This window comes from Tachyglossus aculeatus, chromosome 11 (genome assembly GCF_015852505.1).
Source record: "Tachyglossus aculeatus isolate mTacAcu1 chromosome 11, mTacAcu1.pri, whole genome shotgun sequence".
Classification (NCBI taxonomy): Eukaryota; Metazoa; Chordata; class Mammalia; order Monotremata; family Tachyglossidae; genus Tachyglossus; species Tachyglossus aculeatus.
This window is the reverse complement of record NC_052076.1, coordinates 18,406,865-18,418,594: the sequence shown is the minus strand read 5'-3', so window position 1 is coordinate 18,418,594 and position 11,730 is coordinate 18,406,865. Positions and strand designations below refer to the sequence as shown.

The window sequence follows — 11,730 nt, the reverse complement described above, 5'->3', positions numbered from 1 at the left end:
GTGGGGGGGGGGTCTACTTTTGGTGGCCGAAGTTTGAGCTGGCAGGCAACGAGAAGGGGGAGGGGGACCCACTGGCCCATGTCCTGCCCTGAGGAGTCTCTAATGTTTAACCCAAATGCCTTAATGGCTTCTTCACTGAGATTTTTCCACTTGATTGTGTGGGGACCAGTGAGGGCTGGGTACCTAGGATGGGAAGGAACCCTCCTCCACCCCCTCGTATCCCACACACCCCATACAGAGGGAACTGTGGAGGGTGGTCCCGGAGAGAGAGGGGGCTGAATGGTGGGGAGCTGGGAGGGCCAGGGTGATGGGCCTCCTCACCCTCTTCCCATAATAGGGAATGATCTTCCAATCCACCTGCCAAGGTCACCCTCCCCCTTAGCCCTAATCTGTGCCTCTCTCCGACTCAGGACTGATCCCCTCCAAATGCCTATCTCCCTCCTCACCCTTCCCTGGCCAACAGAGGGGTCTTTGTGTCCAGCGTCTTTATTGGGGGGCAGGGGTGGCTCCCTCCCCGCGTGTCCTGCGGGGCACCACACTCTGGGATGGGGCTAATAATAATAGAATCATGGTACTTGGTAAGCGCTTACTATGTGCCAAGCACTGGGGTAGATACAAGGTAATCGGATTGTCCCACGTGGGGCTCACAGTCTCCATCCCCATTTTACAGATGAGGCAACTGAGGCACGGCGAAGCTAAGTGGCTCGCCCGAGGTCACACAGCAGACAAATGGCGGAGCGGGGAGCAGAAGCCACGTCCCCCGATTCCCAAGCCCGGGATCTTTCCACTAAGCCAGGCTGCTTCTCTAAGGGGCAGTGCGGGTCCAGTCGGAGCGGTGAAGTGACACGCCGGCCCTGAGCTGAGGGTTGCGTGGCGGGGTGCCCGGCTGGCCGCTGGCTCACTGAAGGGAGGAGGGAAGGGGGAGTCGGACCCCTGGAGCCCGGCCCGCCTTCCTTCCCCCTCCACCCCGGGGCCCACCCCCGCGCCCCTCACCAGCCGGCCAAAGTCCCCTGCGAAGGTGACCCCCTTGCTGGGCCGCTGCTCCTGGGAGCCGGTGCTGCTGCCACTCAGGGAATTCCTGCGCATGATGCCTGGGAACGGGGAGACGGGCCGGAACCGGGTCAGGACCGGCGGGGGTGGGGGTCAAGGCTGACCCCCACCCCCCCACACCCCCGGGGGGGAAGGGGCACCTGGGGGCGGGGGCTCGAGGCGCTGCAGGCTGTTGCGGCGGGAGGCGGAGAAGCTGCCCTTGGAGAGGCGTCGGTGGCGGCCGGAGAGCATGGCGGCGGGGGCCACGATGCCCGGCGGGGGCTGCTTGCCCAGCCGCCCGTACAGCTCCTCGATCTCCTGCTTCTGCAGCTGCTGCAGCGCCTCCACCTCCGACAGGTGCCTGTGGTGGGGGCAGCGCCGCCGGGGGTTGGGGGGCCGGCCCGGCCCCCCAGACCCCCCAGGCCCCCCAGCCTCCAGCCCCTCACTTGTGCCGCAGGGTCTGCAGCTCCTCCCAGATGTCGTCGTCCCCCTGGCTGCTGTCGGAGTCCCCGCTGCTCAGGCACAGGCTGCTGCTGCTGTACGTGCAGCTCATCCACACCTGGCTGGGCTGGGGGGTCGCCGCCGCCACCGCCACGGGGGTCGGGGACCGGCCCCCCGCCCCTCCCTCCTCTTCGGCCACGGCCCCGGCCCGCTCACTCTCAGCCAAGTCCTCCCCGGGCTCCGGCCCCCCGATGCTGTCCTCCGTGTCCGAGCTCTCGGGGGCCAGGGGCGGGGTGGGGGGCCTCGGGGGGGCCGGGGCCGGAGCCGGGTCCTTCGACGTGGTCACATGGAAGCGGCCCACAACCTGGGTCTTCCCTTCTTGGTGGGGGTGGGATGAGAGAGGCGGGGGTCAGACCAGAGAGGTGAAGGCGGGGGGGAATTGGGCTCAGGTCAAAGGTCTCACCTTCAGAGATGGGCCACAGTCGGGCCTCGGCTCCCTGGGGAGGCCAGGCAGGATGGGGCACGGTCTAGAAGGGGTACGGTGGAGGATGGGCCCACAGCCCGTGCCCCCCCCCACCCCCCCCATCCTAGCTCCGGCCCCCTCACCCTGACTCACCCCAATCTCCTGCCCCGTTACAGGGGGCTCGGCCTTCTCCAGGGCAGGCAGGGAGGGGGCCGGAGTGCTGGGCGGGGGCCCCTGGGCCTGGTGGGGACGGGGGAGGACTCCGGGGGAAGGGGTCAGTAGGGAGTGGGCCACAGTCATCACAGCCAGAGAGAAGGCACCGGCCAGGGAGAGCAGGGGGGCGGGGGGCGGCGGAGCCGGCCGGGGGGCAGCAGGCAGCAGTTGGGGTGCAGGCTGGGGGGGTGGGCTGGGGGACAGAGGGGCCACCGTGGGGGACAGCGGGGTGGAGCACGGAGAAAAGGGGTCAGAGCTGGGTGAAAGGGAATCAGAGAAAGGGGTGGAGTCTGGGGAGAAGCCCGTGTGGCCTGGGGACAAAGGGGTGAAGGGTGGGGACAGGATGGGAAAGGAGGTCCCCGCCGGGGAGGGCAGCAGGAACACGGGTTGCCCACTGGGGCTGAGGGGGTCGGCGGGGCTGCCGGGGCTTGTGGGCCCAGGCAAGGATGGCCAATCCCGAGGGTCCAGCGTGGGGGGGCTCTGGGCCTCTGCGGGATGATGGGGAGAGGAGGAAGAGATATTCAGTCTCTGACCTCCCCCCCCCCACCCACTGCCTCCCTAGGTCATCCAGGGGGCCACCCCCTCCCAGCAGCCCTTGGAACTAGCCTCTCCCCTTGGGGTTGGGGTCAAGAGTCAGCCAGAGCCGGGTTGGGGTACGTACCGCTGAGTGGGGGAATCGGGGAACTGGAGATGCTGGGAGGAGTTGGGTCCTCCTGCTAAAGAAAACCGGGTCAGGGAGTCGGGGGGATCACGGGGTCAGGAACCCGGAGGGGAGGAGTGGCGGCCTCTAACCTGGGGGTCAGCTGGGCCGGGCGTCTCCCCGTCTGGCTCCCCGAGGCTCTGCTCCCGCCGCAGCAAGGTCTCCACGCGCTGGATGATCTCCCGGATTCGGCCCAAGAAACCGCCCCGCTCCGAGGGCAGGATGAACTCGTTGTACACCTGGCACGGGGGTTGAGGGCTTGTGGCCCGGGCCCCCAGCCCAGTGCCTCGCCCTCCCCTCCCAGGCCTCGGGCCCATCACCCCCCACCCCATCACTCTCCTTCCCTCCCTGATCCCCGGTCCATCACCTTCCCCGCCCCTCCACGGCCTCCCCTTCCCCGTCCCACCCCACACCATGGCCGCCGCGATCTCCTCGGGACTGTCTCCATCCAGGTCGAAGCGGAATGTCACCATCTTGCTGTTGTGGGTCTGCAACTGGCACTCCACCACCCGGTCACTCTGGTCTGAGACCTAGGCCCCCGGAGGGGTCACCGCGTGCTCAGGGGACCCCTGCTCCTCCCCCTCTGTCCTGCTTGGGCAACACTCCAGGGTCCCGCCCAGCCTGGGTACCCCGAGTATACTCAGGGCCAATCCCACAGGTCGAGGACGGGGAGGAGGTGGCGATGGGAACTTCTCCCCCCCGGCACCCCTGGGTGAGGGGAGGCTTTCCAGGGTGTCCCCCGCCCCTTAGGCCCCGGCACACCCCTTCCTCACACTGGTGACCCGCAGCCGGGAGCGGGGTCTGCGCCGTGGACTCTTTCCTGGGGGTCTCCGGGCCCGCGGCCCCTCGCCTCCATCGCTGATTCCGGAAGTCGCGTCAGAGGCGTAGCTGTGGAGGGGGGAAGAGCGGGTCAGGGAATAGGGGAGGGCCGGGCCCACCGCAGCCCCCCACACCCACCCACACCCACCCACCCACCGTACCGGCCTCCAGGTCACGCCCCGAGCCGGCCCCACCATACCTGTCCCCAGCCGAGAAGTCACTAACCAGGTCAGAGCGGGGGATGGATACCGCAAAGCCCTGAAACACGGGGAGACGGACATATGGGACGAGGTGGAGTCGAAGCCCCTGGGAAACTGGAGTCGGAAGTTCAGGGGCCTCGCTTACCGTGGGCAGGCGGAGCTGAGGGTCAGTGGGGCTGGGGGGCTCCCCCGCAGAGGGCCGCGGGGAGCGGTCAGTGGCTTCGGCCAAGCCGTTGGAGCTCAGGTAGCCATCAGTTTCGCAGTCCGCTGAGGGCAAGTGGGGGTGGGGCAGAGGGAGGGAGGTCAGGGAGGGGCTCCCAAAACTCCCAAGGCTCCTGGCCAGGGACGAAGGATAGGCTCTGACTCAGGAGTCCAGGGGTTAGGGCTTGGGAGCGGGGTGCCACTCACAGGTGTTGGATGAGTAACTGGCATGGCGGAAAAGAAAGGGTTGGTGCTGGTCGGCCTCCGGTTCCTCGGGCTCGGGGGGCAGGGGGAGCGGGCCGGGTGGGGTGGGGGTGGAGGACCCGGCCGGAGGGATCTCCGTGGTCTGAGCCACTACCCGGGCTTGCCGGGTCTCCTCCCGCCTCCTCTGGATGGCGGCCACCCGCTCCCGAACGGCCCGCACCACCGGCTGATAATCGGCCTCGCACACCAGGCCCAGTGCCACCTGGGAAGCAGAATGGGGTCGGATCACTTGGACCGCGTCCACCGGTCACATCTTCCACCCCAAAGGCCACGCCTTCGCTCCACAGCCCCCGCCCTCGCCCCAGGCCTGGCACCTGGACACTCCGGGTCCAACGTGCCACTCCGGGCCCGGGCTGGGATCCGGGGGCTGAGGCTATCTTCTCACGCCCGGGCCCCCTCACCATCTCCTGGGCCACCTCCTCGGCCGCATCCCTCCCCAGCTGGAACAGGAACTCGATGGCCCGGTTTTCTCGGGGTCGCCCCCCGCCGCGGCGGGCGTCCTCCATGCGCAACCACAGCTTCAGCCCGGGTTTATGCCCGTCATCCTCCTCCGCTAACTCCACGCGAACCCCCCGCTCCTCTTGGAAGAACGCATGTGCCAGCAGGGCCTGGACCGTGTACCTGGGGCGGGAGGGGCGGCAGGCAGGGGTCACGACCCGGCCAGGGTCGGGGCTTGATTGATTCTCCAGGCATCCCAGACCTCCCCCGACCCCAGTCCCTCACCTCTCATTTTTGTCCGTGCGGATGCAACCCTCGATGATCTCCTTCAGCTGTGGCACCTTCACCTTGTGGAAACTGTTTGGCTTCGTGCCCTGGGTGGGGGGGAGGTCACTCCTGGATCTGGGCCTGGGAACTGGCCAGCCAGCCAGCCCCCCTACCTCCTCCTCCCCCAAGCTTTCCCTGGGCCTTCCAAATGTCCCTTGAGCCCCCTGGGATCTCTACCCAATGAGGGGTGGAAGTGGAGGGGGCTCCCTCAGGGACAGTTCCATCTTCACACTTGGCCTGGTTGGGTGGGAAGCCTGGAGGTGCTGGGGGAGGGTCTGGGGGGGCCCGAGTATGCCGGGGAAGGGTCTTGGGGGCCTGAGGATACTGGGGGAGGGTCTGGGGGGCCTGAGGATGTTGGGGGGAGGGTCTGGGGGGCCTGAGGATGCTGGGGGAGGGTCGGGGGGGGCCTGAGAGTGCTGGAGGAGAGGCCTAGGGGCTCTAGGGGGGCATTCTGGGGAGCTGGGGAAGTGTCCCAGGGGTGCTGTAGTCCTCACTGTGGATAGGCAATGTGTCTGTTTATTGTTATATGGTACTCTCCTAAGCACTAAGTAACGTGCTGTGCACACAGTGAGCACTCCATGAGTACAACTGACTATAGGAGGATCTAGAAGGTCTTAGGGTGCTGTGGGGTGTCCTGGGACGTGAGCCGAGAGGCCGGGTCCGTGTGGGAGTCCGGCTCTCACCGAGGTGACCTTGCGGTAGATCTGCGCGGCGTTCTGGCACTCGGAGTACGGGTACTCGGATGTGGCCATCTCCAGCATGCACATGCCGAACGCGTACACGTCCACGGCCTCGTCGTACTTCTCTTCGTACATCTCGGGCGCCATGAACTCCGGGGTTCCTGGTGGTGTGTGGGGAGGGAGTTTGGGGGGTGGGGGGAGGCGTCAGGCTGGGCACCTGCCTCCCAACTCGGGAGCACTGGTGGAAGTTGGGGGATGCCAGGCCGACCACGATTCCACCTCCCCGGTGACGGGTCGAAGGTCCTATGGGATCCTGGTGGGCGACCCCCAGCCCCCCACCCCACCCCGGCCTGGGCCACGTGACTGGAGGGGGGCAGGGGCGAGGCGAGCCTGGGCCCCCACCGATCACGCTCTTGGCAAAGGAGGCCCGTTTCAAGGTGGCCAGGCCCAGGTCGCCGATCTTGACGGAGCCGGTGGGGCCGGTGATGAAGACGTTGTCGCACTTGAGGTCGCGGTGCAGGATCGGGGGCGCCCGGCTGTGCAGGAACTGTAGGCCGCGCAGGATCTGGCGGCTCCAGCGTTGCAGCAACCGGGGCTTCATCTCCCGGAAGCGGCGCAGGTACCTGGGAGGGGGGCACGGGGCAGGGGCCAGGGGGTGACCGATGGGGACGGGGAGCACGCTGGACCGGGCATGCCTGGGGAACCCATTGGGGTGCCTAGGCTGGGCACGTCTGGGGAACCCAGAGGAGTGCCCAGGCCGGGCACGCCTGGGGAACCCCGAGGGGTGCCCAGGCCGGGGATGCCTGGGGAACCCAGGGGGGGGCCCGGGACCCAGTGAGGAGGGCCGGGGGTGCGGAGGGGTGCGGAGGGGTGCGGAGGGCCGGGGCCTCACGTCTTGAGCGTGCCCGAGGTCATGAGCTCGGTGACCAGGACGGTGCAGACGCGGCCCCTCACGGCCCACTTCCAGGAGTCGTAGAAGCGGACGATGTTGGGGTGCTGCAGCCCCTTCAGCATGTCCACCTCCTCCCCGAACCGCTGCCGCTCCGCGCGGCTCAGCCTGCGGGTCTGGGCGGGACGGACGGAGGGGACGGTGGGGCCGGGGGGGGGGGGGGGCTGGCCCGGGGCCCCCCCGCCCCTCCCCGCGGCCGCCCCCCGGGCCCCCGGCCGGACACAGACGCCTTTCTTTGGGGCCGGGCCCGGGGCCCGAACCGGAGCCCGCAACTCAATGCCGCCTTTGTGCGCCGTCCGGGGGGCCGGGAGCGCAACGGGGGGGGGGGGGGGGCAGGACTCCGGGGGGCCCGCCGGCCCGGGCAGGCAGGAGGGGGCGACGGCAGCCCCGTGCCGGGGGAAACTGAGGCCCCGGGGGCCCACCCAGGGCCCGGGCGGCGGGCGGCGGGCGGCGGGGAGCGGGCCCTTACCTGCAGTTCGCACCAGGCCACCTCCACGGTGGTGTCGGTGTCCAGCCCCCGGTAGACCGTCTTGAAGGAGCCGCGGCCGATCTCGATGTCAAACTTGAGGAAGCGGCCGTCGGGGGACGTGGCCACCGCCTGCGTCTCGGTCTCCTCCCGCTCGTCCCGCTCGTCCCGCCGCTCCGGGACGGCCCCCTCGGGGGGCCCGGGGGGGCCCGGCGGCTCGGTGCGGGCGGCGGGCGGGTCCAGGTCCGCGGAGCTGCGGCGAGCGGAGCGGGCGGAGCGGGGCCGGGGCTCCCCCTTCCCGGACGGGCGGCGCGCTCGGCGGGGACCCGGGGGGCCCGGGCCGGCTCCGGGGGGCCGCAGCGCCAGGTCCGCCTCGGTCTGGGACCTGGGGGCGGGGGGCTCGGGGGGCTCGGGGGGCTCCGGGGGCTCCAGCATCGGGGCGGGCTGGGCGGCGGCGGCGGCGGCTGCCCGCTGCCCGGCTCTCCTGGCCCGGAGTCCCGCCCCCCCGGGCCGTACCCCCCCGGAGCCGAAGCGGGCGGGCCCGGCGGCTGCCACCTCCGCCCCCCCGGGCACCGCCCCCTTGGGTACCGCCCCCCCGGGCCCTCGGAACGACGCTCCCGCCGAGGGGCGAGCGGGCCGGGGGCCCGATAACGGGGCCACACCCCGGGGGCTATCGGCTCGGACAGGCCGGACTAAGGGGGGGCGTGGGGGGGAGCGACCCCCGCGAGGCCCTCCGGTCCCTTCCGCCTCCACCTCCACAGTGCCCAGGCCCCGGTGGGGGGGCGGGGGGCCGGCCGGGGCTCCCCCCCGCCCCCAACTCCCAGCCTCGAGCTCCGGATGATGATGGCATCTGTTGAGCGCTTACTATGTGCTAAGCGCTGGGGAAGATACAAGGTGATTAAGTTGTCCCACGTGGGGCGCACAGTCAACCCCCATTTTACAGACGAGGGCTCAGAGAAGTGAAGTGACTCGCCCAAGGTCACACAGCAGACATGTGGTGGGGCCGGGATTCGAACCCCTGACCTCTGCCTCCAAAGCCCGTGCTCTTTCCACTGAGCCATGCTGCTTCATAATGGTATTTATTAAGCACTTTCTATGTGCAAAGCACTGTTCTAAGCGCTGGGGAAGACACAAGGTGATTAAGTTGTCCCACGTGGGGCACACAGTCAACCCCCATTTTACAGATGAGGGCTCAGAGAAGTGAAGTGACTCGCCCAAGGTCACACAGCAGACATGTGGTGGGGCCGGGATTCGAACCCCTGACCTCTGCCTCCAAAGCCCGTGCTCTTTCCACTGAGCCACGCTGCTTCATAATGGTATTTATTAAGCACTTTCTATGTGCAAAGCGCTGTTCTAAGCGCTGGGGAAGACACAAGGTGATTAAGTTGTCCCACGTGGGGCTCACAGTCAATCCCCATTTTACAGATGAGGGCTCAGAGAAGTGAAGTGACTCGCCCAAGGTCACACAGCAGACATGTGGTGGGGCCGGGATTCGAACCCCTGACCTCTGCCTCCAAAGCCCGTGCTCTTTCCACTGAGCCACGCTGCTTCATAATGGTATTTATTAAGCACTTTCTATGTGCAAAGCACTGTTCTAAGCGCTGGGGAAGACACAAGGTGATTAAGTTGTCCCACGTGGGGCACACAGTCAACCCCCATTTTACAGATGAGGGCTCAGAGAAGTGAAGTGACTCGCCCAAGGTCACACAGCAGACATGTGGTGGGGCCGGGATTCGAACCCCTGACCTCTGCCTCCAAAGCCCGTGCTCTTTCCACTGAGCCATGCTGCTTCATAATGGTATTTATTAAGCACTTTCTATGTGCAAAGCACTGTTCTAAGCGCTGGGGAAGACACAAGGTGATTAAGTTGTCCCACGTGGGGCACACAGTCAACCCCCATTTTACAGATGAGGGCTCAGAGAAGTGAAGTGACTCGCCCAAGGTCACACAGCAGACATGTGGTGGGGCCGGGACTCGAACCCCTGACCCCTGCCTCCAAAGCCCATGCTGTTCCCACTGAGCCACGCTGCTTCATAGTGGTATTTATTAAGCACTTTCTACGTGCAAAGCACTGTTCTAAGCGCTGGGGAAGACACAAGGTGATTAAGTTGTCCCACGTGGGGCACACAGTCAACCCCCATTTTACAGATGAGGGCTCAGAGAAGTGAAGTGACTCGCCCAAGGTCACACAGCAGACATGTGGTGGGGCCGGGATTCGAACCCCTGACCTCTGCCTCCAAAGCCCGTGCTCTTTCCACTGAGCCACGCTGCTTCATAATGGTATTTATTAAGCACTTTCTATGTGCAAAGCACTGTTCTAAGCGCTGGGGAAGATACAAGGTGATTAAGTTGTCCCACGTGGGGCTCACAGTCAATCCCCATTTTACAGACGAGGGCTCAGAGAAGTGAAGTGACTCGCCCAAGGTCACACAGCAGACATGTGGTGGGGCCGGGATTCGAACCCCTGACCTCTGCCTCCAAAGCCCGTGCTCTTTCCACTGAGCCACGCTGCTTCATAATGGTATTTATTAAGCACTTTCTATGTGCAAAGCACTGTTCTAAGCGCTGGGGAAGACACAAGGTGATTAAGTTGTCCCACGTGGGGCACACAGTCAACCCCCATTTTACAGATGAGGGCTCAGAGAAGTGAAGTGACTCGCCCAAGGTCACACAGCAGACATGTGGTGGGGCCGGGATTCGAACCCCTGACCTCTGCCTCCAAAGCCCGTGCTCTTTCCACTGAGCCACGCTGCTTCATAATGGTATTTATTAAGCACTTTCTATGTGCAAAGCACTGTTCTAAGCGCTGGGGAAGATACAAGGTGATTAAGTTGTCCCACGTGGGGCTCACAGTCAATCCCCATTTTACAGACGAGGACTCAGAGAAGTGAAGTGACTTGCCCAAGGTCACACAGCAGACATGTGGTGGGGCCGGGATTCGAACCCCTGACCTCTGCCTCCAAAGCCCGTGCTCTTTCCACTGAGCTTCATAATGGTATTTACTAAGCACTTTCTATGTGCAAAGCACCGCTCTAAGCACTGGGGGGGATACAGGGTAGTCAGCTCGTCCCACATGGGGCTCACAGTCTTCATCCCCGTTTTCCAGATGAGGGAACTGATGCCCAGAGAAGTGAAGTGACTTGCCCAAAGTCACACAGCTGACAAGTGGCAGAGCTGGGATTCGAACCCATGACCTCTGACTCCAAAGCCCGTGCTCTTTCCACTGAGCCACGCTGCTTCATAATGGTATTTCTTAAGCACTTTCTATGTGCAAAGCACCGCTCTAAGCACTGGGGGGGAGACAGGGTAATCAGCTCGTCCCACATGGGGCTCACAGTCTTCATCCCCGTTTTCCAGATGAGGGAACGGATGCCCAGAGAAGTGAAGTGACTTGCCCAAAGTCACACAGCTGACAAGTGGTGGAGCCGGGATTCGAACCCATGACCTCTGCCTCCAAAGCCCGGGCTCTTTCCACTGAGCCACGCTGCTTCATAATGGTATTTCTTAAGCACTTTCCATGTGCAAAGCACCGCTCTAAGCACTGGGGGGGATACAGGGTAATCAGCTCGTCCCACATGGGGCTCACAGTCTTCATCCCCGTTTTCCAGATGAGGGAACGGATGCCCAGAGAAGTGAAGTGACTTGCCCAAAGTCACACAGCTGACAAGTGGTGGAGCCGGGATTCGAACCCATGACCTCTGCCTCCAAAGCCCGGGCTCTTTCCACTGAGCCACGCTGCTTCATAATGGTATTTCTTAAGCACTTTCCATGTGCAAAGCACCGCTCTAAGCACTGGGGGGGATACAGGGTAATCAGCTCGTCCCACATGGGGCTCACAGTCTTCATCCCCGTTTTCCAGATGAGGGAACTGATGCCCAGAGAAGTGAAGTGACTTGCCCAAAGTCACACAGCTGACAAGTGGCGGAGCCGGGATTCAAACCCATGACCTCTGACTCCAAAGCCCATGATCTTTCCACTGAGCCACGCTGCTTCATAATGGTATTTATTAAGCACTATGTGCAAAGCACTGCTCTAAGCACTGGGGGGGATACAGGGTAATCAGCTTATCCCACATGGGGCTCACAGTCTTCATCCCCGTTTTCCAGATGAGGGAACTGATGCCCAGAGAAGTGAAGTGACTTGCCCAAAGTCACACAGCTGACAAGTGGCAGAGCCGGGATTCAAACCCATGACCTCTGACTCCAAAGCCCGGGCTCTTTCCACTGAGCCATGTCCCCATATTGAGCCCAAGATGGGCCCCGGGGGGGAGCGGGGCCCTGGGACTCCGTGGCCGGGCTGGGGAACCTGGGGGGCGCGGGCAGGAGAGGGGAGAGCACCACAACACAGGGAACAGGAGGCAGGGAACAGCACTGGAAGCCTGGAGCCCCGGCGGGGAGGCAGGCGGCGGTTATGGGCCCCATACCCGGTTGATCCTCCCAATCCGGCCCCAGTCTCCCCACCCTCGGCGGCTTCCTCATTTCGGGAAAGACAGATCCACTCACCCCTGGCCAACACTGTCATCCCGCAGCAGATGAGGTCA

The 11,730-nt window shown here is 64.9% G+C and overlaps 1 protein-coding gene across 1 annotated transcript; it reads right to left on the bottom strand.

Moving 5' to 3' along the window:
- Nucleotides 1-757: 757 nt before the first annotated feature.
- WNK4 (WNK lysine deficient protein kinase 4) lies at nt 758-11,668 on the bottom strand. The gene is made up of 20 exons (XM_038754259.1): nt 11,614-11,668; nt 7,194-7,882; nt 6,668-6,840; nt 6,178-6,398; nt 5,779-5,936; nt 5,054-5,142; nt 4,732-4,951; nt 4,274-4,532; nt 4,011-4,132; nt 3,865-3,923; nt 3,620-3,734; nt 3,260-3,376; nt 2,939-3,085; nt 2,808-2,862; nt 2,087-2,634; nt 1,934-1,997; nt 1,476-1,848; nt 1,191-1,390; nt 994-1,091; nt 758-901 (listed from the first exon to the last, which is right to left on the bottom strand). Exons 1-20 carry the CDS (start codon nt 11,666-11,668, stop codon nt 899-901), a joined length of 3,765 nt encoding a protein of 1,254 aa, XP_038610187.1. The 3' UTR covers nt 758-898.
- Between the last annotated feature and the right edge of the window lie 62 nt (nt 11,669-11,730).